The sequence below is a fragment of the Coregonus clupeaformis genome, chromosome 6, assembly GCF_020615455.1.
Source record: "Coregonus clupeaformis isolate EN_2021a chromosome 6, ASM2061545v1, whole genome shotgun sequence".
Classification (NCBI taxonomy): domain Eukaryota; kingdom Metazoa; phylum Chordata; class Actinopteri; order Salmoniformes; family Salmonidae; genus Coregonus; species Coregonus clupeaformis.
The window spans coordinates 20,307,254-20,335,192 of NC_059197.1; the positions used below are offsets into that span (position 1 = coordinate 20,307,254).

At 45.5% G+C, this 27,939-nt stretch overlaps 1 protein-coding gene and 1 non-coding gene across 12 annotated transcripts in view; both read left to right on the forward strand.

Annotated features, from left to right (window-relative positions):
• The window catches only part of LOC121567718 (eukaryotic translation initiation factor 4 gamma 1-like), a 46,971-nt gene that overhangs the window by 9,709 nt on the left and 9,323 nt on the right, over positions 1–27,939 (forward strand). For 2 of the 11 annotated variants that reach the window (XM_041877949.2, XM_045218890.1), the window contains exons 5-14: positions 1,034–1,054; positions 1,426–1,593; positions 2,360–2,450; positions 16,819–16,937; positions 24,458–24,574; positions 24,759–24,837; positions 25,162–26,202; positions 26,668–26,756; positions 26,918–27,110; positions 27,743–27,876. In XM_041877949.2, coding sequence (XP_041733883.2) covers positions 1,034–1,054; positions 1,426–1,593; positions 2,360–2,450; positions 16,819–16,937; positions 24,458–24,574; positions 24,759–24,837; positions 25,162–26,202; positions 26,668–26,756; positions 26,918–27,110; positions 27,743–27,876 — 2,052 coding nt within the window. Of the gene's footprint in view, positions 1–1,033; positions 1,055–1,425; positions 1,594–1,960; positions 2,162–2,359; positions 2,451–3,580; positions 3,713–9,618; positions 9,695–16,818; positions 16,944–22,464; positions 22,612–23,127; positions 23,700–24,457; positions 24,575–24,758; positions 24,838–25,161; positions 26,203–26,667; positions 26,757–26,917; positions 27,111–27,742; positions 27,877–27,939 lie in introns of those variants that run through there. The other 9 variants (XM_045218903.1, XM_045218899.1, XM_045218893.1 and 6 more) reach the window with 9 other exon arrangements.
• Positions 26,379–26,508, forward strand: LOC121568519. The gene has a single exon (XR_006001267.1). It is a non-coding gene; the product is annotated as a small nucleolar RNA SNORA17 (small nucleolar RNA).

The window sequence follows — 27,939 nt, forward strand, 5'->3', positions numbered from 1 at the left end:
AGGCGACGGTCGAGAGCCATGCGTCCTCCGAAACACGACCCTGCTAAGCCGCACTGCTTCTTGACACACTGCTCGCTTAACCCGGAAGCCAGCCACACCAATGTCGGAGGAAACACAGAACAACTGGCGACCGTGTCAGCGTGCATGCGCTCGGCCCGCCACAGGAGTTGCTAGAGCGCGATGGGTCAAGGACATCCCCTAACCCGGACAACGCTGGGCCAATTGTGCGCCGCCTCATGGGTCTCCTGGTCGCGGCCGGCTGCGACACAGTTCAGGATCGAACCCAGGTCTGTAGTGACGCCTCAAGCACTGCGATGCAGTGCCTTAGACCGCTGCGCCACTCGGGAGGCCCCGACCCATTTCTTTCTAAAAAAATTAAATAAATATGATGTGTCCTGCTGGTTGTATGAATTTGGGATCTATCGTCCCACAACTCCCAGAGTCTGTCTGGAACAGGCTATTTATTTCGCTACAAGCTGACCAATAGAATTGGTAGCCTGAACGTTTCTACTATAGCAGATTGACATAGGCAAGTAATTTAGCTGTTCGTTACTCATCTTGTTGGCTGAGGAGAAGTTAATGTGGACAGTTGTTCTAACATGTTCAAAGTGCACATCAGAATTTGGTAAGAAGGACCGCACATTGTTGCATGTTCTGTTAACATGAGTTACCGTAATCTAAATGTGATTTTTCATTCTAAGCAATGTGGATGGACGCCCTAATTCTAAAATGTCCGGTAAATTAAAATGTTGCTGGCGCCACATTTTCCTAACGGAAACCCTGACACGCCACTCACACAGACTCTGTGCTCCGCATTAGCTTTGCGCATGGACAGTCACTCACACACCTGCATTTTTAATGGACTAGGGATGTGTTCTGCATTTATGCATGCTGCTTGTTAATTCACTGCTGGGGTGGTGGGGGTAGGTTCTCTGCTTTCTGTCAATTTAACTGACTGCCGCTCTCGCCCCTCTTGCTTCCTTGTGTGTGTGTGTGTGTGTTCATGTGGTGTCTGTGTGATGTGCTGCTGAAGGGAGGATTCAGGTCACTGCAGGTAACACTTAGACTCCTGGAAAAATAGGTCTGTCTGAAGTTGTTCCTGCCTGTGGTCCTGGCGTCATTCTTTTGGCTTCAGTTTTGCTTAAAGAGACTCATCTGAATGTAAATTAAGCAACACAGAACATTCTAGTATTATTCGGTTTTTAGCGGTTTGGATTCTGCCTTTATGAACAGGCTGTTAGTGTCAGAACATACTGTGTAAATTGTTTTGGTAATAACTGCCATAAGTAATGTCAAAGGGAAATATAATAGCCCTTTCAAAGTTGGGTTGAATTTTATTGTTGAACGTTCTTTACAAAAGAGGAGACTTATGGACATGTGACACTTCCATGACATTCCTCCTCTCCTCCGCTCCCCTCTCTCCAGCCATACTACAGCCGGCCCAGCAATGCCCCCCTGGTGCCCCCGAACAGCACGCCGAGGACCGTGGCACCCACACACGTCTACCAGCCAGGCCAACAGATGATGATAATCCCCTCACAGCAGATCCCCTTCCCCAACCAACAAGGCCCCGCCTACTTCATACCCGGACAGGTTAACACACACCCGCCCCTTCCTACAGGGTGCTCCATCTTTACTAGGGGCCACTTTCTCATTCTCTTTACTCAGAAATTCACTACACCTTTTGGGGCTGTTCTATTGGTTCCTTTGTGCCATGCAAGCTCAATCAAGCATAGCTATGGTATTTGGAAATGAAGGAAATGCTATTTCTGGTCTGGTAGCAACTAACAAGGCAGTCCCCCTCCCCGTCTGTGAGGGAGGTCCCACATGGAGTGGTCTGCCTCCCCCCGGTGACCCCCTGGCTCAGGGACAGATTCTGCTGAGTCTGGCCTCCGCTTTATGGGGCTCTATGGAGCCAGTGCTGGGACAAAAGCCCCTTTCCCCTCCCCCTGGCCATGGCCAGGCGATCAGCTGACCCTCCAGTCTCTTCCTGATTGTGCAGCGCTTAAAAACACCAAAGAGAGAGAGCGGGATGGGTGTTACTGTGTGTTCGAGGGTGGTTGAGAGGTGTAAGTTAGATATTAAGAGAGGTAGGCCTGCCACAGCTTGTTGGCCATCAAAACCACACTAAAGTGTGTGTGTGGGACAAAGAAAGGTAGAGGTGTGTGTGTGTGTTGAATTAGTTAAATCAAGTACTAGTTGGCAGGCTGTCTTAGCAACCTTTCCATCTTTTGTAGTTTAACATTTATTTTTTAGTAGAGCTTTAGCTTGCCTTGAATACTCTGGGCTTGGGGAACATTCTACAATGTACGTTTAGATGATCTTATATCTAAACCATTCTGACATGTCTCTCCCTCAGTACCGGTCAACGTACGTGGCCACCCCTCAGCAGTACCCGGTCCCGCCGGGCACCCCAGGCTTCTACCCAGGCACCAGCCCAGCTGAATATGGTACGTATGGTAAGAGGCTCTGTTTGGGGCCTCGCCTGCCGATACCCTCCTTTACCCAACACCACAGGCCTCAGCCTAACACCGCTCTCTCCTGGACACACTGAAAACAGGGATGTCAATTCCTGAGATTAATTTAAATGTATTTTCAACAGAATTTCAATTGACTGAATTCAAGAGAAATTTAATTCAACACTGACACACAGGTCAAATTCCAAACTGTTACTTAATTCCCAACAGTGGTCTATTCCAAATTCCGTAACTTCCCTGTTCATTTGTCCAGGAACGAAGGCCTTTGGGCTGGTGATGCAGAGTTTGACTGCCCTCTAGTGGTATGTGTTCGCCAATACAGGGACTATAGAAAGCTCACTTGTTGTCCTGAAAACAAACTTGGTGACCCTGCTCACAAGCCTGTGAGCTATGTAGTGGCTTAATCTGTACAGTTCAACAGTGACCAGCCATGGTCAGAGCAGTCCATTTATGGAGTCTACTTTAGAAAATGTTATCCAAGTCTTGACATGTATTGCTCCAACATGGTTAACAAGATGGTTGATTTGTAAATAAGGTTTTGAGTGGGGGGTGAGTTGTGTGTGTGTGAATATATCTGTGCATATCATTATGTTTCTGTGTAAGAGAGGTTGTGTGTGTGTACTTTTTTATAGATCTGGTCAGAAGTTGTTTATAGGCTGCAGGCTATAAATCTTTCTTCCCTCTGAGCTAGATAATTTGGAAGTGTGAGCACATTTTTTTGATTTTTTCCCTCTAGATGCCAGTCTAATAGAATTTACTAGCTGGAGGGTGAAGTAGGGTCACACACACATACAAACGCACATTCAAGGCCCATATTTGCATGCTCATGTGCACACAATCCCATAGTCACGTGCTCTCTCAATGCCTCACAAAGCTACGGACGCTCATGCTCTCACATACTGTACTCGACGTGGCACACACACACACTGTCTCACACACTTAAGACACTGACATGCTTTCTCGTTGACTCTTTGTCTGGGCTTCTGGAGCCATGGACAGACAGACAAACGTGCACAGAGCCTCTGCCTGTATGTGTGTGTGTGTTTTTTAGACCGCAGTGCTAAGTTGAGTTGGGGGCAGGAATGTATTTGGGTCTGCTCCAGTGTGCTTCAGGCTTCTGGCTGAGACCAAGACCAGGAGGAAGGGAAGTGAATGTGTCCTCAGGCCCAGCTCAACCAACTGCTGCTGCTTCCAGTTTGGCAGGAGCTACTGGTCTTGGGGCTGATGCTCTGGAGGTGTGTAACACTCCCATACCTCCCCCTCAGCTTCCATTTTGCCCCCTAGCTAGCTCTTTCTCCCATTCACTGTTTTAAAACACCTGAAAGGACTGGATATGTGTAAGCAGTATGGTGATGGCTCCGCCGGCCTAGCTCTTCAATAGGCAAAGTGACGCATACGCTTTACTGTTTTCACCTACACAGTCCTACACAGATTTTCACAGTGGAGGAAGTGGGAACTAGAAGGCTAGATAGAAGTACCTATTAGCTGGTGAGGGATTGAAGTTGAAAAGGGCCTATGTAGTTCAGTGGTGAATATTCCAGAAATGCCTCTTCATTTCATCCCCTCAAACCCACACCCTAGATTTGACATGCCTAGTATGTGGCACCAGTCTATGATTTAATTTGGTGGTGTTGTGACTAGGGCTGTTACGGTGACCGTATTACCGGCAGCCACGAGTCATGACCGCAGTCAAATTCCACGTGATCGTTGAGTCACGGTAACTAGGCTACTCCAAAACTGCGCACTGATGGTCATTAGTAGCCTACCAAACTTGGCCGTGTACTCAGTGCTCTATTTAAGCAACAAGGCCCGAGAGGGTGTGGTATATGGCAATATACCACAGCTAAGGGCTGTTCTCAGTCACGATGCAACGCGTGGTACCTGGATACAACTGTATATGGCCAATATACTACAGCTGTATCCAGGTACCACGCGTTGCATTGTGACTGAGAACAGCCCTTAGCTGTGGTATATTGCCATATACAGTTGAAGTCGGAAGTTTACATACACCTTAGCCAAATACATTTAAACTCAGTTTTTCACAATTCCTGACATTTAATCCTAGTAAAAATTCCCTGTCTTAGGTCATTTAAGATCACCACTTTATTTTAAGAATGTGAAATGTCAGAATAATAGTAGAGTGATTTATTTCAGCTTTTATTTCTTTCATCACATTCCCAGTGGGTCAGAAGTTTACATACACTCAATTAGTATTTGGTAGCATTGCCTTTAAATTGTTTAACTTGGGTTAAACGTTTCGGGTAGCCTTCCACAAGCTTCCCACAATAAGTTGGGTGAATTTTGGCCTATTCCTCCTGACAGAGCTGGTGTAACTGAGTCAGGTTTGTAGGCCTCCTTGCTCGCTCACGCTTTTTCAGTTCTGCCCACACATTTTCTATAGGATTGAGGTCAGGGCTTTGTGATGGCCACTCCAATACCTTGTCTTTGTTGTCCTTAAGCCATTTTGCCACAACTTTGGAAGTATGCTTGGGGTCATTGTCCATTTGGAAGACCCATTTGCGACCAAGCTTTAACTTCCTGACTGATGTCTTGAGATGTTGCTTCAATATATCCACATAATTTTCCTTCCTCATGATGCCATCTATTTTGTGAAGTGCACCAGTCCCCCCCTGCAGCAAAGCACCCCCACAGCATGATGCTGCCACCCCCGTGCTTCACGGATGGGATGGTGTTCTTCGACTTGCAAGCGTTCCCCTTTTTCCTCCAAACATAACGATGGTCATTATGACCAAACAGTTCTATTTTTGTTTCATCAGACCAGAGGACATCTCTCCAAAAAGTACGATCTTTGTCCCCATGTGCAGTTGCAAACCGTAGTCTGGCTTTTTTTTATGGCAGTTTAGGAGCAGTGGCTTCTTCCTTGCTGAGCGGCATTTCAGGTTATGTCGATATAGGACTCGTTTTACTGTGGATATAGATACTTTTGTACCTGTTTCCTCCAGCATTTTCACAAGGTCCTTTGCTGTTGTTCTGGGATTGATTTGCACTTTTCGCACCAAGGTACGTTCATCTCTAGGAGACAGAACGCGTCTCCTTCCTGAGCGGTATGACGGCTGCATGGTCCCATGGTGTTTATACTTGTGTACTATTGTTTGTACAGATGAACGTGGTACCTTCAGGCATTTGAAAATTGCTCCCAAGGATGAACCAGACTTGTGGAGGTCTACAATTTTTTTTCTGAGGTCTTGGCTGATTTATTTTGATTTTCCCATGATGTCAAGCAAAGAGGCACTGTGTTTGAAGGTAGGCCTTGAAATACATCCACAGGTACACCTCCAATTGACTCAAAGGATGTCAATTAGCCTATCAGAAGCTTCTAAAGCCATTACATCATTTTCTGGAATTTTCCAAGCTGTTTAAAGGCACAGTCAACTTAGTGTATGTAAACTTCTGACCCACTGGAATTGTGATACAGTGAATTATAAGTGAAATAATCTGTCTGTAAACAATAGTTTGAAAAATTACTTGCGTCATGCACAAAGTAGATGTCCTAACCGACTTGCCAAAACTATAGTTTTAACAAGATATTTGTGGAGTGGTTGAAAAACACGTTTTAATTACTCCAACCTAAGTGTATGTAAACTTCCGACTTCAACTGTACCACAAACCCCCGAGGTGCCTTACTGCTATTATAAACTGGTTACCAACGTAATTAGAGCAGTACAAATAAATGTTTTGTCATAACCGTGGTATACGGTCTTATATACCACGGCTGTAAGCCAATCAGCATTCATGGCTCGAACCACCCAGTTTATAATGTCCCTCTAATATAATAATAATAATATGCCATTTAGCAGATGCTTTTATCCAAAGCGACTTACAGTCATGTGTGCATACATTTCTACGTATGGGTGGTCCCGGGGATCGAACCCACTACCCTGGCGTTACAAGCGCCATGCTCTACCAATTGAGCTACAGAGGACCACACTAATCTATCTGACATCAATGCAATCAAATCAAACACTTCCTGAGAGCCCTGGCATTCAGAGTTTGAGCGGAATAGGATCACATGTTGCGCAGCGTGAGCCAGCTCCTCATAGCTGGCATGAAAATGAACCGTGGGAGAAGCTTCCTCCATTCGCTATTCAAGTGCGTATAGATGACATATATTTTTTTCCCCCTGCCTCTGTTCTGACCGGTGCATGATAATGGCCCATTCTAAATCAACTAATTTCACACATATTATTTTGTATATGTAAAGACAAGATTAAATTGATAATAGTCTGATGGGTGAGAATATTATCACTTGTGAATGATGCCCAGCGTGTGCAGTCTAAAAGGGCAAGAAACAGCTCATGACTTTCCCAAATCATAGTCCCATGCATCGGAGCCTAGCCCATAGGCCTATATGTTTTGATACGGTTTGCATCACAGCTAAAGTGGCCAAATAATTCCAAACGTAGCCTATAGGCCTAGGACCCCTGGAACAGGGTTGGAGAGCACATAGCCTACAGAGCCTAGTGAAACGTGTTCTTATAAGCCCAGTCATTGCACAATCGCGTGTGAAAACTGAGTCTTGACTGGCCACTATTTAAAAGAGGATCCCAGGTTTCTCGTGCTGTTATATTTATTGCTCAATTCTTAAAATTAAGCACATTAATCCGCTTTACAACCGGTGTAGCTTACCTGGCATATTAAAAACGTAACCGCGGGAAACGCTTCCTCCATTTGCTGTTCGAGTGCAGGCTACGAATGACATATTTTATTTTAGTGGGCCATTCTCAATAAAAAATTATTCCACCCATATTAGGTGCTATATGTAAAGACCACAGACCAAGTTGTAACTCTGCAGTGGGGCTACTGAGACTTGCTTCACTCTGATTTAGGTACTGTCATCACTGTAGGAAATGTGGGTATTGTCTATTATTGACCCTCTTGGAGTTGTTCTTTTAGGAAGTCGTATGGTTGTTGCATCTTTATCAGACTCGTCATAAGGTTGTCATGGGGTGTGTCACTCTTTATTCTAGAAGTCACATGTCATATGGTCAGTCTGGCACATGATCCTCCTGTTCACTGGTCGGTCATGTGACAATGAGACGAGAACTTGGCTTCAGCACCGCACACACACACTCTTAACAATCTAGCCCTGATGAGACCGCAACATGTTTTCTTTTTTTTCTTTAACTAGACTTGAGTCGGGAGACATGTTTTTGGGGGGGACACAGCTGCGTTCTGATTGCATCTTTCAGTGTGAAATAAGATGAGTGTTTGTTTGGGCCCTCTGTTGGTGAACTAGTAGGTTAACTCTGGTGTCAATACAGCTCTCTGGAGCATGGTTTGGTTCTGACCTGTTTTTTCACAGCAAAGCTGTAGTGTTGACGGGAGTAAGAATCAACCAGGTACCACGGTGGAAAACTGGCATAAGCAGCACAATCTGTAGAGCCATAGAATACCTGCGATAGGCCTCCGATCCATTAGGTGGCACTGGCAACACCACTGAGCTCATGGCCAGGTGAAAAACAGTTCCCCCTACCCTCCCAGGCTTTGTGGTGATGGAATACGGGTGGGAGGGGGGTATTTTTAGCCCAGAGTGATTTACTAACCCCCTAGCTGGAAATCCAGATCAGTGCCATTTTTAAACGAGGTCTCTCTCACACATGCATGCATACAGCACTAGTCAAAAGTTTGGACACCTACTCATTCAAGGTTTTTTCTTTATTTGTAAAATGTTCTACATTGTAGAATAATAGTGAAGACATCAAAACTATGAAATGACACATATGGAATCATGTGTTGACTGTGCCTTTAAACAGCTTGGAAAAGTCCAGAAAATGATGTCATGGCTTTAGAAGCTTCTGATAGGCTAATTGACATAATTTGAGTCAATTGGAGGTGTACCTGTGGATGTATTTCAAGGCCTACCTTCAAACGCAGTGCCTCTTTGCTTGACATCATGGGAAAATCAAAATAAATCAGCCAAGACCTATAGGTTCATCCTTGGGAGCAATTTCCAAATGCCTGAAGGTACCACGTTCATCTGTATAAACAATACTACGCAAGTATAAACACCATGGGACCACGCAGCCGTCATACCGCTCAGGAAGGAGACACGTTCTGTCTCCTAGAGATGAACGTACTTTGGTGTCAAAGTGCAAATCAATCCCAGAACAACAGCAAAGGACCCTTTGAAGATGCTGGAGGAAACGGGTACAAAAGTATCTATCCACAGTAAAACGAGTCCTATATCGACATAACCCGAAAGGCCGCTCTGCAAGGAAAAAGCCACTGCTCCAAAACCGCCATAAAAAAGCCAGACTACGGTTTGCAACTGCACATGGGGACAAAGATCGTACTTTTTTGAGAAATGTCCTCTGGTCTGATGAAACAAAAATAGAACTGTTTGGCCATAATGACCATCATTATGTTTGGAGGAAAAAGGGGAACGCTTGCAAGCCAAAGAACACCATCCCAACCGTGAAGCACGGGGGTGCCAGCATCATGCTGTGGGGGTGCTTTGCTGCAGGAGAGACTGGTGCACTTCACAAAATAGATGGCATCATGAGGAAGGAAAATTATGTGGATATATTGAAGCAACATCTCAAGACATCCGTCAGGAAGTTAAAGCTTGGTCGCAAATGGGTCTTCCAAATGGACAATGAAGCTTGTGGAAGGCTACCCGAAACGTTTTACCCAAGTTAAACAATTTCAAGGCTATGCTACCAAATACTAATTGAGTGTATGTAAACTTCTGACCCACTGGGAATGTGATGAAAGAAATAATAGCTGAAATTAATCATTCTCTCTACAATTATTCTGACATTTCACATTCTTAAAATAAAGTGGTTATCCTAACTGACCTAAGACAGGGAATTTTTACTAGGATTAAATGTCAGGAATTGTGAAACTGAGTTTAAATGTATTTGACTAAGGTGTATGTAAACTTCTGACTTCAACTGTACATACACATTGCTGACATGGGCTACTTGTGGATACACTTTGTGAGAGAAATAGGGAAGGATGGACCGAGAGCCGGCAAGTGAATGAGGGAGTAGAGTAGTAAAAAGTATTTGAGCAGTTTTGAGGGCATAACCCAGCTGTAGACGGAGAGGAGGAGGACTTCAGAGAAAGGGTTAAGACGATACCCTCTTCTCCCCCGTGTTCTCCTCTCTCACACTCTCAGGACGCCGTTGAGATGGGGAACCGTGCCTCTAGGATGAGCTCCCAACAGTCTGAGGGTAACTATATGCTGCTGTCTGGTTAGTCTCCCTTTAACCCCACTCTCTCCACCCCCCCATCCTCTCCCTCCCTTTTGTCGTGACTCATATCTCAAGCTCTGTTTTACTGGGATGGGACACTCCAAGAAAGTTCCCTTTGCTCTCTCTTTTCGTGCATGGTCCACCCCTCCCTCCCTCCGTCTCAGTGCTCGGTGTAGGTTTTGACTATATTTAGTCAGTGCTTTTCCTTGTCAGCAATGCACACTCATTAATGGGAGTTAGACTGAAATGTGTGCTGAGAGCTACTCACAGGCAGAGAGGCCAATTCTGGGAGTTATTTTCAGTGAGAGAGGGAGAGTAGAGGGGATGTGTCTTTTGTGTGTAAGTGAGTTTCGGAGAGCGGGAGGAGACTGGTTCAAACTATCTGAGGCCCTTGGAAGGCCAGGTCTGTTAAGACTAATGAACTATGGAGGAGTCATGTATTTCTGAAGATGGAGTCTTTGAATTTGGGATCTCTGTGTGAATGTGGAAAAGACGGGTGATTGGAGAATGGTGATTGGTGCTCTGGGTTTAGAGTGGGGATGGATTGGTAGTGGGCAGGCAACTCGAAGAGGGAGTGCTGTGTCATGGTCCTATGGCTTACCTTAGTGGCTTCTGGTCCAGGAAGAACCCTTAGCCCATATTCTCTTGGCGCTTAACATAGATCTGAAGATGCCTAGGGGCTAGGATTTGTCTGTAGACTTAGCCCCTGTGTCTGGAACACTAGAGGAGTGATCTGAGCACAATGTCATTATAACGGAGGAAACCGTTAAGCCTATTTCCTGAAGTAGCCTAGTCCGTGATCCTTTGTGTTCAGTCAGGATGAAGACTAGAGACATAAAAGATGATCTAGGTTTGTTTACTTGTAAGGAGCTCCAGCTATTTATTAGGCGTCTCTGTCAATACATTTACTGTAGAGAACGACCGATATGGATTTGTTGTGGTGCCGATACTGATTTTTGTGGGCCAAGGAGGCTGATGGTCGATATTTTAGGCTGATAATCTATATCATAACATTTGAAAATGTTGATGACATTTTCCATAGATTAATGCTAAATTTTTATCAAACAATAAATGTGACTTAGATTGGTGAAAACTAACTACAGAACATAATGTTAATAATTTTATTTTAATGGTACATTTATTGATAAACTGGGTAAAGTAAGATGTTATAGGCCTGCTCAAAATACAGGTGAATGCATATTTAGTAGGAGTGTGTGCATGCATTGAGTTATTGAGCTTGTTTTGGTTGGATGGTGGAGTGTATGGTGCTACAAATTACAATCGGTTTGCATTCCATTTGGGACTTGGTGCCATCAGAAAGTATTCATACTCATTGATTTATTCCACATTTAGTTGTGTTAAAGCTTGAATTCAAAATGGGTGTTTCTCACCCATCTACACACAATACACCATAATGACAAAGTGAAAACATGTTTATAGAAATTTGGGCACATTTATTGAAAATGAAATACAGAAATATCTAATTTATAAGTATTCACACCCCTGAGTCAATACTTTATAGAAGCACCTTTAGCAGCAATTACAGCCGTGAGTCTTAATGGAGAAGTCTCGACAAGCTTTCCACACCTGGATTGTGCAACATTTGCACATTTTATTATTTTTTAGAATTCTTCAAGCGCTGTCAAATTGGCTGTTGATCATTGCTAGACAACCATTTTCAGGTCTTACCATAGATTTGTCAAAACTGTAACTCAGACACTCGGGAATATTCACTGTGTTCTTGGTAAGTAACTCCAGTGTAGATTTGGCCTTGTGTTTTTAGGTTATTGTCCTGCTGAAAGTTGAATTAATCTCCCAGTGTCTGGTGGAAAGCAGACTAAACCAGGTTTTCCTCTAGGATTTTGCCTGTGCTTAGCTCCATTCCATTTCCTCTTTATTCTGAAAAACGGCCCAATCCTTAACGATTACAAGCATACCCATAACATGATGCAGCCACCACTATGCTTGAAGATATGGAAAGTGGTACTACGTAATGTGTTATATTGGATTTGCCCCAAACATAAAAAGTTAATTGCTTTGCCACATTTTGTGCAGTATTACTTTAGTGCCTTGTTGCAAACAGGATGCATGTTTTAGATTTTTTCCCCCTTCTGTACAGGCTTCCTTCTTTCCACTCTGTCCATTAGGTTAGTATTATGGAGTAACTACTATGTTGTTGATCCATCCTCAGTTTTCTCCTATGTCAGCCATTAAACTCTGTAACTGTTTTAAAGTCACCAACGGCCTCATGGTGAAATCCCTGAGCGGTTTCCTTCCTCTCCAGCAACTGAGTTAGGATGGAGGCCTGTATCTTTGTAGTGACTGGGAGTATTGATACACCATCCAAAGTGTAATTAATAACTTCACCATGCTCAAAGGGAGTTCAATGTAATTTTTTTTTAAATTATTTATTTTACCCATCTACCAATAGGTGCCCTTTGTGGTTCAATCTGTTTGAAATCCACTGCTCGACTGAGGGACCGTACACATAATTGTATGATAATTGGGCTCCCGAGTGGCGCAGTGGTCTAAGGCACTACATCTCAGTGCTTGAGGTGTCACTACAGACCCCCTGGTTCGATTCCAGGCTGTATCACAACCGGCCGTGATTGGGAGTCCCAAAGGGCGGCGCACAATTGGCACAGCGTCGTCCGGGTTTGGCCGGTGAAGGCCGTCATTGTAAATAAGAATTTGTTCTTAACTGACTTGCCTAGTTAAATAAAGGTAAAATAAATACAAATAAATGTGAGGTAGTCATTCAAAAATCATGTTAAACACTATTGCACATGGAATTAGTCCATGCTTGAATGGAGGAAAACCCGGTTACCGAGATTTACCCGCCGAAAACCACTCCCTTCTTCCGGAATAAATAACTGCGAGAAACCGGTTAATTAATATGTATTTATATGAACAGCATGGTGTGAAATGGAACAGTTAAATTATATGCGATGTCTAAATCTGGCTTCTCTATGTCCTCTGCATGATGAATCAACGCTCAGGGTGGGGACAGACAGCCCATCTCAGTATGGAGCAGCATGTGTAGCCCTATAATCTCATGGTAACTTTTATTCTTGTGACAGGTAGGCCTACATTTGCTGCAGCATAGCCTATGCTACAGTACTATAAAAACTGAATGTGTGTCTAATTTACCATCTCCATCTGGCTTTGTAAAGATTTTTCTTAATTTTTATTGCAGCTGCAGAGTTTTAAAACAGCCTATCACTCGAATATCGTTGCTTTAAATTAGTGCACGCGCGAGCACTCTCTTTCTCGCTCTCCATCAACTCCATTCCAATTGCATCCAAAATAGATAATCCTGTTGTAGATTGAGATGGATAAAAAAGAAATGTCCTCTCACTGTCAACTGCGTTTATTTTCAGCGAACTTAACATGTGTAAATATTTGTATGAACATAACAAGATTCACAACTGAGACATAAACTGAACAAGTTCCACAGACATGACTAACAGAAATTGAATAATGTGTCCCTGAAATCAAAAGTAACAGTCAGTGTCTGGTGTGGCCACCAGCTGCATTAAGTACTGCAGTGCATCTCCTCCTTATGGACTGCACCAGATTTGCCAGTTCTTGCTGTGAGATGTTACCCCACTCTTCCACCAAAGCACCTGCAAGTTCCTGGACATTTCTGGGGGGAATGGCCCTAGCCCTCACCCTCCGATCCAACAGGTCCCAGACGTGCTCAATGGGATTGAGATCCGGGCTCTTCGCTGGCCATGGCAGAACACTGACATTCCTGTCTTGCAGGAAATCACGCACAGAACGAGCAGTATGGCTGGTGGCATTGTCATGCTGGAGGGTCATGTCAGGATGAGCCTGCAGGAAGGGTACCACATGAGGGAGGAGGATGTCTTCCCTGTAACGCACAGCGTTGAGATTGCCTGCAATGACAACAAGCTCAGTCCGATGATGCTGTGACACACCGCCCCAGACCATGATGGACCCTCCACCTCCAAATCGATCCCGCTCCAGAGTACAGGCCTTGGTGTAACGCTCATTCCTTCGTCGATAAACGCAAATCCGACCATCACCCCTGGTGAGACAACACCGCGACTCGTCAGTGAAGAGCACTTTTTGCCAGTCCTGTCTGGTCCAGCGACAGTGGGTTTGTGCCCATAGACGACGTTGTTGCCGGTAATGTCTGGTGAGGACCTGCCTTACAACAGGCCTACAAGCCCTCAGTCCAGCCTCTCTCAGCCTATTGCGGACAATCTGAGCACTGATGGAGGGATTGTGCGTTCCTGGTGTAACTCGGGCAGTTGTTGCCATCCTGTACCTGTCCCGCAGGTGTGATGATCGGATGTACCGATGCTGTGCAGGTGTTGTTACACGTGGTCTGCCACTGCGAGGACGATCAGCTGTCCGTCCTGTCTCCCTGTAGCCCTGTCTTAGGCGTCTCACAGTACGGACATTGCAATTTATTGCCCTGGCACATCTGCAGTCCTCATGCCTCCTTGCAGCATGCCTAAGGCACGTTCACGCAGATGAGCAGGGACCCTGGGCATCTTTCTTTTGGTGTTTTTCAGAGTCACTAGAAAGGCCTCTTTTAGTGTCCTAAGTTTTCATAACTGTGACATTAATTGCCTACCGTCTGTAAGCTGTTAGTGTCTTAACGACAGTTCCACAGGTGCATGTTCATTCACTGTTTATGGTTCATTGAATTTTTTTGGTGTGTATGTGTGTATATTTGTGTGTAGACAGCCAGCCAGCCGAAAATATTGACTTTTTCCTAATTTTGTTACGTTACAGCCTTATTCAAAAAAAAAAAAAAAAAAAAACGAATCAATCTACTCCCAATACCTCAGAAAAAAACAGAAATACCTTATTTACGTAAGTATTCAGACCCTTTGCTATGAGACTTGAAATTGAGCTCAGGTGCATCCTGTTTCCATTCATCATCCTTGAGATGTTTCTACAACTTTATTGGAGTCCACCTGTGGTCAATTAAATTGATTGGACATGATTTGGAAAGGCACACTCCTGTCTATATAAGGTCCCATAGTTGACCATGTCAGAGCAAAACCCAAGCCATGAGATGGAAGGAATTGTCCGTAGAGCTCCGAGACAGGATTGTGTCGAGGCACAGATCTGGGGAAGGGTTCCAAAACATTTCTGCAGCATTGAAGGTCCCCAAGAACACAGTGGCATTCATCATTCTTAAATGGAAGAAGTTTAGAACCACAAAGACTCTTCCTAGAGCTGTCCGCCCGGCTAAACTGAGCAATCGGGGGAGAAGGGCCTTAGTCAGGGAGGTGACCAAGAACCTGATGGTCACTCTGATGGAGCTCCAGAATTCCTCTGTGGAGATGGGAGAACCTTCCAGAAGGACAACCATCTCTGTAGCACTCCACCAATCAGGCCTTTATGGTAGTGGCAAGACGGAAGCCACTCCTCAGTTAAAAGGCACATGACTGCCCGCTTGGAGTTTGCCGAAAGGCACCTAAAGACTCTTAGACCATGAGAAACAAGATTCTCTGGTCTGATGAAACCAAGATGGAACTCTTTGGCCTGAATGCCAAGCGTCACGTCTGGAGGAAACCAGGCACCATATCTACGGTGAAGCATGGTGGTTGCAGGGAGTGGGAGACTAGTCAGGATCGAGGGAAAGATGAACGAAAGGTTCACCTTCCAACAGGACAACAACCCAGCCACAGCCATGACAACGCAGGAGTGGCTTCGGGACAAGTCTCTGAATGTTCTTGAGTGGCCCAGCCAGAGCCCAGACTTGAACCCGATCTAACATCTCTGGAGAGACCTGAAATTTGCTGTGCAGCGACGCTCCCGATCTAACCTGACAGAGCTTGAGAGGATCTGCAGAGAAGAATGGGAGAAACTCCCCAAATACAGGTGTGCCAAGCTTGTAGTGTCATACCCAAGAACACTCAAGGCTGTAATCGCTGCCAAAGGTGCTTCCACAAAGTACTGAGTAAAGGGTCTGAATACTTATGTAAATATATTTCAGTTTTTTTATACATTTGCAAAACATTCTAAACCTGTTTTTGCTTTGTCATTATGGGGTGTGTAGATTGATGAGGGAAATAAATATATAATCCATTTTTAGAATAAGGCTGTAACGTGGAAAAGGTTGTGGGGTCTGAATACTTTCCGAATGCGCTGTGTATATAGATGTCCTAGCCTACCTCTTTCAGGTAATACATTCAATGCAGTATTAGCCTTATTTTTAGCTAATTAATGATGGATTATGCATAATAAGCGTCTAACTTATAGCCTCTGTCTTTTGCACAATACACAAGCACCTGTGCTCCTCTGGCCTCTCCTTAAAAAAATGCTCCTTGGCTCTTGGAGGAAAAGCTAGACTAGAATAGCTTGCTGATCATATTATTTTTTTGCATTTCTTATAGCAATAGAGTATTCCAAGAGGGACGCAAGCTCTTTTTGCTTTCAGGCTCAGGTAGCATCAGGTTTGAATTTTCATGCTGATCAAAGCTCTAATCAAATCCAAACTTTTTGTACGCTTTTGAATGACACTTCAGGTTTTGGCGGGAAATACCGGGTTACCCGGGAGAAAAGTGATTTTATTCTCGGGATGGAACATTTGTAAAATACCGGGAAAATATTCGACCTATAGTCCATGGGACTTATTATGTGACTTGTTAAGCAAATGTTTTAGGCTTGCCATAACAAAGGGGTTGAATACTTATTGACTCAAGACATTTCAGATTTTCATTATTTATTCATTAGTAAACATTTTGACAACTTTAATTCCACATTAGGGGCTATTGTGTGTAGGCCAGTGAGAATTTTTTTAATGTAATCAATTTTAAATTAAGGCTGTAACACAAAAAAATGTGGTGTGAATACTTTCTGAAGGCCCTGTTGTGGGGAAAAAGTCATTCTGATTGGCTGGGCCTGGCTCCCAAGTGGGTGGGCCTATGCCCTTCCAGGCCCAGCCATTGCTGCGCCCCTCCCCAGTCATGTGAAATCTATAGATTAGGGCCTAATGAATTTATTATAATTGACTGATTTCCTTATATGAACTGTATCTCAGAAAAGTCTTTGAAATTGTTGCGTTTTTAATATTTTTGTTCAGTATACTTGCATACTAATTAAAGTTTGTGGGACGTCTCTCTTTGTCTTGTCCACAGCAGGGGCATACTTCCAGGCCCAACAGCAGTACACATCCTCCGTCATCATGAACCCTCCCCCCCAGCAGCAGCAACTACCTCCACAGCAACAGATCCATCCCAAAAGGGAGCGCAAACAGGTATAGGTAAACTCATCGTCCCATCTCTACTGTTATAAACCACCTCTCTCTCTCTCACTATCACTCTCACTCACTCACTCATTCACTCACTCTTTCACACACTCACTCACTCACACACACACCAGTCAAAAACTGGACACCTACTCATATTTCTATATTTTTACAATTTTCTTTACATTGTAGAATAATAGTGAATACATCTAAACTATGAAATGACACATGGAATCATGTAGTAACCAAAAAAGTGTTAAACAAATCAAAATATATTTTAGATTCTTCAAAGTAGCCACCCTTTGCCTTGATGACGGCTCTTGGCATTCTCTCAACCAGCTTCACCTGGAATGCTTTTCCAACAGTCTTGAAGGAGTTCCCACATATGCTGAGCACTTGTTGGCTGCTTTTCCTTCACTCTGCGGTCCAACTCATCCCAAACCATCTCAATTGGGTTGAGGTCGGGGGATTGTGGAGGCCAGGTCATCTGATGAAGCACTCTCACTCTCATTCTTGGTAAAATAGCCCTTACACAGCCTGGAGGTGTGTTGGGTCATTGTCCTGTTGGGGGAAAAAAATTATAGTCCCACTAAGCGTAAACCAGATGGGATGGCGTATCGCTGCAGAATGCTGTGGTAGCCATGCTGGTTAAGTATGTCTTGAATTCTAAATAAATCACTGACTGTGTCAACAGCAAAGCACCATCACACCTCCTCCATGCTTCACGGTGGGAACCACACATGCGGAGATCATCCGTTCACCTACTCTGCGTCTCACAAAGACACGGCGGTTGGAACCAAGGATCTGAAATTTGGACTCATCAGACCAAAGGACAGATTTCCACCAGTCTAATGTCCATTGCTTGTGTTTCTTGGCCCAAGCAAGTCTATTCTGCTAATTGGTGTCCTTTAGTAGTGGTTTCTTTTCGGCAATTCGACCATGAAGGCCTGATTCACGCAGTCTCCTCTGAACAGTTGATGTTGAGATGTGTCTGTTACTTGAATTCTGTGAAGCATTTATTTGGGCTGCAATTTCTGAGGCTGGTAACTCTAATGACCTTATCCTCTGCAGCAGAGGTAACTCTGGGTCTTCCATTCCTGTGGCGGTCCTCATGAGATCCAGTTTCATCATAGCCCTTGATGGTTTTTGGGACTGCATTTGAAGAAACTTTAAAAGTTCTTAATTTTACGCATTGACTGACCTTCATGTCTTAAAGTAATGATGGACAATTGTTTCTCTTTGCTTATTTGAGCTGTTCTTGCCATAATATGGACTTGGTCTTTTACCAAATAGGGCTACCTTCTGTATACCACCCCTACCTTGTCACAACACAACTGATTGGCTCAGACTCATAAAGAAGGAAAGAAATTCCACAAATTAGCTTTTAACAAGGCACACCTGTTAATTGAAATGCATTCCAGGTGACTACCTCATGAAGCTGGTTGAGAGAATGCCAAGATTGTGCAAAGCTGTAAATCAATCAATCAATCAAATTGTATTTATAAAGCCCTTTCTACATCAGCAGATGTCAAAGTGCTATACAGAAACCCAGCCTAAAACCCCAAACAGCAAGCAATGCAAATGTAGAAGCACGGTGGCTAGGAAAAACTCACTAGAAAAGCAGAAACCTAAGAAGAAACCTAGAGAAAAACCAGGCTCTGAGGGGTGGCCAGTCCCCTTCTGGCTGTGCCAGGTGGAGATTATAAGGCCAGGTCATGGTTCCAAAGCCACAGGCAGAAGAGTGGAAACTGGAGCTGGAGCAGGAGCACGACCAGGTGGACTGGGGACAGCAAGGAGTCATCAGGCCAGGTAGTCCTGAGGCATGGTCCTAGGGCTCAGGTCCTCCGGGATGGGAGGATAAAGGGTGGCTACTTTGAAGAATCTAAAATATATTTTGATTTGTTTAACACTTTTTTTTGGTGTCTACATGATTCCATATGTGTTATTTCATAGTTTTGATGTCTTCACCATTATTCTACAATGTAAAGAAATTGTAAAAAATAAAGAAACTCTTGAATGAGTAGGTGTGTCCAAACCTTTGACTGGTTGTGTGTGTGTGTGTGTGTGTGTGTGTGTGTGTGTGTGTACACACACACACACAAACTCAAACTCATCACCCCACCTCTACAATACTTTTTTTTTTTTTTTACTGCTTTCATATTGTTTCGTGGTTTTATTGAGCAGATAGGACAGTGGAGAAAAGACAGGAGAGATAGGAGGAGCACAAGGTCAGTGAGTTGGATTGGAAACCATGCCCACTCTGGTACCCAGTGCGTTGGATTGGAACCCATGCCCACTCTGGAATGCCGGGGTCAGTGGCACTAACTGCTGGACCACAGGCCAGCCCACATTAGACCTCTACTTAGGTAGACAATCTGGTATCCTCATCTCAGAATGGACAGGTATCAGAACTGGAAACATTCACCAAGAGACGTTAGGGGCCTGACGTTATAAGGTCAATCTTTCCCCTCATCCAGAGCAGGGTTTAAATACTTAAGTGATTCTCGTGTTTTAAAAGAAGGGAAGGACTGTGCTAATAAAGCATGTGAATATTTTTTTTAAATCAAGTATAGTTTCAGTCAGTAATGTGTGTCCAACACGGATGCCTTTTCCACATCATCTACTGATAAGGTGCACAGTGTAGTTTTGGTCTACAGCTACTGCGTCTTCCTGTCTGTCTGGCCGGCCTACACTCTAAAGGTGGTTGTGACATGACATGTTGCCATGGTAATGAGAGGACTTGGGCTTGTGTGATACACACTGCTGTGGGTAGTGTTGCAATCTGTCTAGGGAGGATTGTAGATGGGCCTGCTCATGATTTACGTTCAGTCAGTGATTTGAAATGGAACTCTTGACCTTCACTTGATGAACTGTAACACTAAACTGCTGTGTGACTCAAACATGTTCTTTAGGACTGGTGTGCCTCTCTTCTCCGGCTGTTGGTCCTGGTGGCCTCGGCTGGTCTGGATTAATCTGGTCTGTCTATTAGTGGTGGGGGGGGAAATGATAGTTACATATCGTAATATTATTTTGGACTATATTATATTGATACTTTTCCTCAAAGTATCTATTTGTAAAATAGGTGTGTGTACCTGTGCCAAAACTCCGGTATTTTTCATCCTATAGTTTGTTCGTCATCTTATTTTTAAATAGTGAGCCAAAGTGTTTTCAGCTCAAGTTTCCGTGAGTGATTTAAAAAAACATTTGGAACACCTTAATATTGAGTTGCAACCCCTTTTGCCCTCAGAACAGCCTCAATTTGTCAGGGCATGTCGAAAGCGTTCCACAGGGATGCTGACTCCAATGCTTCCCACAGCTGTGTCAAGTTTGATTGGATGTCCTTTGGGTGGTGGGCCATTCTTGATACACGCGTGAAACTGTTGAGCGTGAAAAAACCCAGCAGCATTGCAGTTCTTGACACACTCAAACCGGTGCCCCTGGCAACTACTACCATACCCCGTTCAAAGACACTTAAATATTTGTCTTGCCCATTCACCCTCTGAATGGCACACATACACAATCCATGTCTCGATGCTGGAAAATCCTTCTTTAACTAAATGCATGCGCTTCAACCAAACGCTGCTTGCACCCGACTAGAATCATTACTCTCGGTGGGTCTGACCTAGAGTATGTGGACAACTACAAATCAAATCTAATTTTATTGGCCACATGCGCCGAATACAACAGGTGCAGACATTACAGTGAAATGCTTACTTACAGCCCTTAACCAACAGTGCATTTATTTTTTTAATTAAAAAAAGTAGAATAAAACAACAAAAGTGTTGAAAAAAAGAGCAGAAGTCAAATTAAATAACAGTAAGGAGGCTATATATACAGGGGGGTACCGGTGCAGAGTCAATGTGCGGGTGCACCGGCTAGTTGAGGTAGTTGAAGTGTATAAATACCTAGGTGTTTGGTTAGACTCCTTCCAGACTCACATTAAGCATCTCCAAACAAAAGTTAGATCTAGAATCGGCTTCCTATTTCGCAACAAAGCCTCCTTCACTCATGCTGCCAAACATGCCCTCGTAAAACTGACTATCCTACCGATCCTTGACTTCGGCGATGTCATTTACAAAATAGCTTCCAACACCCTACTCAGCAAATTGGATGTAGTCTATCGCAGTGCCATCCGTTTTGTCACCAAAGCCCCATATACTACCCACCATTGTGACCTGTACGCTCTTGTTGGCTGGCCCTCACTACATATTCGTCGCCAAACCCACTGGCTCCAGGTCATCTATAAATCACTTCTAGGCAAATCCCCGCCTTATCTTAGCTCATTGGTCACCAGAGCAACACCCACCGTAGTCTGCGCTCCAGTTGGTATATCTCACTGGTCATCCCCAAAGCCAACACCTCCTTTGGCCGCCATTCCTTCCAGTTCTCTGCTGCCAATGACTGGAACGAACTGCAAAAATCTCTGAAGCTGGAGACTCTTATCTCCCTCACTATCTTTAAGCATCAGTTGTCATAGCAGCTTACCGATCACTGCACCTGTACACAGCCATTCTGAAATTAGCCCACCCAACTACCTCATCCCCATATTGTTATTTATTTTGCTAATTTGCACCCCAGTATCTCTATTTGCACATCTTTTGCACATCTATCATTCCAGTGTTAGTGCAAAATGGTTACAATTTTGTATTATGGCGTATTTATTGCCTTACCTCCATAACTTACTACATTCGCACACACTGTATATATATTTTCTGTTGTATTTTTGACTTTATGTTTTGTTTACCCCATATGTAACTCTGTTGTTTTTATCGCACTGCTTTGCTTTCTTGGCCAGGTCGCAGTTGTAAATGAGAACTTGTTCTCAACTGGCTTACCTGGTTAAATAAAGGTTACATAAAAAAAAAAAAACCTGTCTCCTACCCTTCATCTACACTGATTGAAATGGATTTAACAGGTGACATCAATAAGGGATCATAGCTTTCACCTGGTCACTCTATCATGGAATGAGCAGGTGTTCCTAATGTTTTGTACACTCAGTGAGCAATATGTTTGAAACTTCAAATCGCAATGAAATCGCAGTATCGAATCGCAATACATAAAGAATCGTGAGAATTGCGATGCGTATTGTATCAGCACCTAAGTATGGTCATAATATTGTATCGTGAGGTCCCTGGCAATTCCCAGTCCTACTGTCTATGGTGGACTTGGCTGGTCTGGTTTTTTAGCACCATAATGGCAGACCGCTGATCAAGTTTTCCTCTTGTCCTCTACTGCGCTCTATGGTGGATTAAGCTGATTTGTCCCTGTGCTGAGGTGACTAAAGTGGACCTGGCTGATCTAGGTTAGACTGCTATATAGTAGACTACTCTGATCTAGTCTGCAGTGCATCTGTTCTACGGTGTGCTAGGCTTATGTCATTGAGTATCTGTGTTCAGTATGGTGGACTAGTCTGATCTAGTCTCCAGTGTATGTGTGCTCTGTATGGTGGACTAGTCTGATCTAGTCTCCAGTATATCTGTGCTCTGTATGGTACGGTGGGCCTGGCTGCTTTATCACTGTCTGTGGGAGCATGCAGCTGGCTGTGGTTGCTGGGGCGGACTTTGGCCGGCCAAGCTGCCCCGTCCCACGCTGTTCAAGGTCCTTCAGAGAGGCTCCCTGAGCTCCCAGTCCCACTAGGAGGATGGTGGACGAGGGAGGAAGATCTGCAGCAGCACACCCCACAGTGAGTCATGCTTCAGCCAGTCTGTGTCTGAGTCACGCTGTGTCTTTCTATATGGTTTCAAAAATGTCTGCTGGTATTCAGGCAGAAGAGTCTGAAGTGTAAAGCTGTTTTTCAGTAGAGCTAAGCAGACTGTTTAGTTGTAGCTGTCTTGTAACAAAATAATAGTATATATTTTTTATTTTGTTAACTACTGCCTTCAAGAAGTGCATTGGCCAGTTTTTTTTTCCTCCACTGCTTTCTCCATAAAAATGTTTTAGCTGCACTCGCTCTGGTCTCTGGGTAGAGGGGGGGGGGATTTTAAAGGACATGTCAGCACATAGCTGAGCTCCACGTGGCTGCCAGGCTCCTCCCCTTCTGAGCCGGAAGCACAATGGCTGACTTCTCTCCTCCCCTTCTCTCTCTCTCTCTCCTCCCCTTCTCTCCTCCCCTTCTCTCTCTCTCTCCTCCCCTTCTCTCTATCTTGCTGTCTCTGCTGCTGCTTCTGTGGCATACCCCCCTCTCCCCTCTTCCGTCCACTGCCCCTCCCTCTCTCCCCCAGGAAGAGGCTGAAATGTGAGTGTGTGCACAGAATGACAGAAGAGGAGCCAAGTTTTTTTATTTGTTTTTATTTTTATTTATTTTTGCACTAGCCGGAGCTTATTTGACAAAGTTCTGTAGAGTTTTTTTTTCTTCCACTCCTTTTTTCTGGAATCTCACTCCCCCTCTCTTTGGCCCCCTTTTGACTGACTGACTAGTTCGGTGCTCTGTGGGCGGGGGCGCTTGCATTCCAGTGCTGCAGCTCCACAAGGCCAGTCGCTCTGGCTTCTCTCTCGCTCTCGCTCTCTCTCTCACCCTCCCGCTCTCTCCCTCTGTACGTGTGTGAGAGAGCTGTGAACGAGGCTCTGCCCTGCTGTCTCTGCCCTGCTGTCTCTGCCTTGCTGGCTCTGCTCTGCTCAGTGAGTTGTTGAGGGAGTAGGCTACGTGCGTGTTCCCAGCCACGGTTGCAAAAGCAGCCTGCTTGCTGGGAGAGGCCTGCAGGCCGACAACTCAACTCCGGGCCCAGGATGAGAGAGGCCTTCTAGGGGCTCTGGAGCCTGTCCGTGTGCCAGGTAAACGACTCTACCAGTGGGGGAATGTGCTGGCTCACGCCTGTTGCTGACAACTTTTACAGTGTGTACGTGCATGTGAAGGAGAGAGCGAGAGGAGAGTTTGTGATAGAAAACATGTTGCTCAGTGGAAGGGCACGCCTTGTAAGTGAGTAATCATCTGTTTTTCAGTAGTTCAAAGGAGTATTGTACGATGTGCTTTTCAATAACATAAAATCTGGCGGATTTTCTAGGTGTAGTTTGAGTGATCATATGGAGAGAGCAAAGGAAATGTCTGTCTTGCACTGGAATTTGTTTGGTAACTTGGCTGAAGTTGAGTTTGTCCGTAGTCAAATTTTGTTGGAAGAATTCACAAAAACAAGGCAGCAATCTGTGTAGAAATGGGTTTCTCAGGCTGCATAGCTTTGTGGGGCTGGTGTTTCTTGTGTCAGTATGTGAGAAATGTAGCTCTGCTGATTGAGAAGACGCTGCTAGGCCACAGCCCTACAGTACAACACAGAAGACTTGGCACAGTTGGAAACAGGGCCTTGCATCATAGAAAGCAGTTAGTTGTAGCAGCTCTTCTCCAGCTTCTTCCTCCCACTAAACTCACCCCTCTCTCCTTTACTCTGGCTATTTCTCACTCTTTTTTGCTCTCCTATAGAAAGGGAATGAAGCAAGAGCAAGTAACACGTTTTTCTCGATGGCTCTCCTGCATTCTCTCTCTTTTTCTATATTCTTCTTCTTGTATCCCTCACTGTTGTCTTGTGTCCTCTCTATAGATCATAATACGAGACCCTAACCAGGGTGGTAAAGACATCACTGAGGAGATTATGTCAGGGGGCACCCGCAGTGGTGCCACCCCCACACCCCCACAGGTGAGCGACGACTCTTCAGAGGTGAGCTACCATACTCTCGTCACCAACTATCATCCCTTTACACACCTTTACCTACCATACAGTCATGTCTCTGAATGGGCAGACATTTTGTTTTCATATTGGACATTGTATCTAACCTTCATAAGGTTGTGTCCACTCTAGTTATCTAATGTCTGTGTGTTGTGGTGTTCTGTCCCTCCTTTAGTCATCTATATCTGGATCAGAGGGCCCAGCCGTTGCCCAGGCCAACGGTGAGAACGTGACACCTGGCGTCGTCAGACCAGGTGAGTTGGCCGAGGGGTCAGGTAATCTTGAAGGATGTAGCTGGCCATACCCATCCAGTATATAGAAGTCATTTTTCGTGAATTTGACTAAATCGCATAGACCGGCAAAATGCTCCTTTTGGAAAGGACCCATGCATTTTGGCCATTTAATGACGGATTGATAATAAGTGGGTAATTATCAAAATATGATCAACAGATATGAGGGTAAATTTTAACATTAGTATGGTACTATGGGCCACTTGAGTCTTTTAAATTCACCCTAGAAAGGTAATGGTTAAGCAGGCCCTCTCATGGTTTTTCCTCGTCATCGCCTTTCCTCCTCAGATGACCGAGGGAAACCTGCAGCCACTCTCATCACTGGCCCCCCAGCCCCGTCTAAAACCCCTGAACTGGTCAAGACTGCCCCTGCCCCTACAGAGGTCAAACCCCCAGACACGGACAGTAACTCCCCTTCCTTACCCCAGGACCTACCCACCCCCCCACCCTCAACTAGTCCCGTTGCAGACGTGATGGACGCACCAGCCCCGGCCGCTGCTCCATCCCCATCTGCCCCTGAAGTGCCCGCTTACCCTGCGCCCCTGCCTGAACCCCGCCCCACTCCTGCAGCCGAGGAGCAGCCCTCAGCCGCCAAGGAGGCTCGGGAGGAGGAGAAGGAGATTAAAGAGGAGGTGGCGAAGGCTAGGGAGGAGGTGACTACATCATCCAAACCTGAGCCTTCCCTTGCTCCAGTGACCACCCCAAGCAGCAGCACTAACAGTGTGTCTGCCACCCAGCCTCCCCGAGCCGAGGAGGAGGAGCCATCAGCCCTGTCCATCACCTTGCCCTCCCCCCAGGCAGCAAAACCCCCGCTGGAGTCTCCCATCGCCCAGCCAGAGGAGCTCAGGCTGCCCAACGGCCTGCCTCTCCCCAGCCCACAGGACCCTGAGAAGGTGTCTGCAGAGTCGTCGGAGTGTGACGTCAGCCCCATCGCTGAGCCTGAGGTGGCCCACTTACAGAGGGAGGCACCCGTGCCTAAACCCATGCCTGTTGCCGTGACGGCATCGCCTGTTGCCGTGACGCCAACGCCCGTTGCCGTGACGCCAACGCCCGCCCCCGTTGCCGTGACGCCAACGCCCGTTGCCGTGACGCCAATGCCCGCCCCCGTTGCCGTGACGCCAATGCCCGCCCCCGTTGCCGTGACGCCAATGCCCGCCCCCGTTGCCGTGACACCAATGCCCGCCCCTGTTGCCGTCCAGGTGACTGTTGCCCCCGTGGTCCTAGCTGAGACTGCTACTACTACAGAGGTAACCCCTCCCCGTGTGGAAGACCAGATGGACTCTCCACCACCACAGAGCAACACCCCAGCCGGGGAGAGTTCTATGCAAGGTCAGTATCAGTCTGACAGACTCACACTTTTTCTCTCTGTCTTTGAAACAGTCTCCCTCTATCTCTGTCTTTTTCTCTATCTAGATTCATCTGTTTGTCATTCAACCACATCGTTTTTTTCAATTCCTAACCCTACCCCTTGGCACTTCGTGAAGATAAAACATTGGCTAGGAGGATCTGCCCCTTGAGGCGTTGCAGTCCGACTGTGTGTCGGGCCTGTGTCATGAGGGGCAGAGAGTGACAGGGTTATGTCTACGCCGAGGACCCAGAACAGCGGGTACTTGGAGTGATCATAGCTCCAACAGAAAGCCATAAAAATAAAATGTTGGATAGGTGGCAATGTGGTAACCGCTCCACTTGATTTCTGACAGGCTAGGTGGAGTGTGGGTGCTAGGGTTGGATTAGGGATTGAGTGTCAATCCATGGTGGTTTAGTCTGACTGTGTTGGTGGTGTTCTGCTTGTAGCTGCTGTTTCTGTGCCGAAGAAAAAGAGGAAGATGAAGGATCTGAACAAGAAGGAGGCTGTTGGAGACCTCCTGGATGCCTTTAAGGAGGTCCGTTCACACAAACTACCCACGCAATCTCATATCAAAGCTTTAAAAATGGCTGTTCACAGCCCAAAATATAAAAATGTTTTTACAGACTACTCTTTCCTCAATCCCTCCTCTTTTCTCTCTCCCCCTCTCTCTCTCTCTCTCTCTCTCTCCCTCTCCAGGAGCAGGTAGTGCAGAGCCCGCCTGAGCCAGAGCAGGCCACACCCACTTCTGCCGCTGACGCTGAGGAGCCCCGCCCAGCCGCCACCCCTGCAGTCGAAGAGGTGGATGAGACGTGGGAGGAGAAGGAAGACAAACTGGATGCAGAGAACATTGAACCCAAGCCCGGGGATCTGAAGTACCAGTACAGAGAGGGTGGGTTCTGAACCTTGGCCATAAGAGGCCCTGTAACATTTCTATACTTACTTAGAAACGTAATCCTCTTAACGTTATCCTCTACACCTTATCTCACAAGGTCTGCCTTTACTGTCAGTCAAGAGAGGATGCAAAGTTTAACTTTATTGGAAATGCTTTGTCAGAGCACGAGTCCTAAAGTCCCATTTGACGTCAATGTATGATTTTTTTTTTTAAGGTAAACATTAGTGAAACTGAGCGATACTCAGGTCGGATGCCAGACTATATACCCTAACTCTACCAATCTAAACCCTGAACTACCGAGTGGCGCAGTGCTAGCTGTGCCACTAGAGATCCTGGTTCGAATCCAGGCTCTGTCGTTGCCGGCCGCGACCGGGAGACCCATGGGGGGGGCGCACAGTTGGCCCAGCATCGTCCAGGGTAGGGGAGGGAATGGCCGGCAGGGATGTAGCTCAGTTGGTAGAGTTTGCAACGCCAGGGTTGTGCGTTCGATTCCCACGGGGGGCCAGTATGAAAAATAAATAAAATAATAATGTATGCACTCACTAACTGTAAGTCGCTCTGGATAAGAGCATCTGCTAAATGACTAAAATGTAATAATGTGATTCCTCTATAATTCCTTGTTCCTCCAGAACTATGTAGGCCTATAGACCCAGAGGAGAAGAAGAGGTATGACAGGGACTTCCTGCTGGGCTTCCAGTTCATCAGTGCCGCCATGTCCAAGCCTGAGGGCCTGCCTCAGATCAGTGATGTCGTGCTGGACAAGGTACAGTACAACACACTGTCCCCTGCTGGACTGGAGGAACCACTGCACACTCCATTCGAGAAT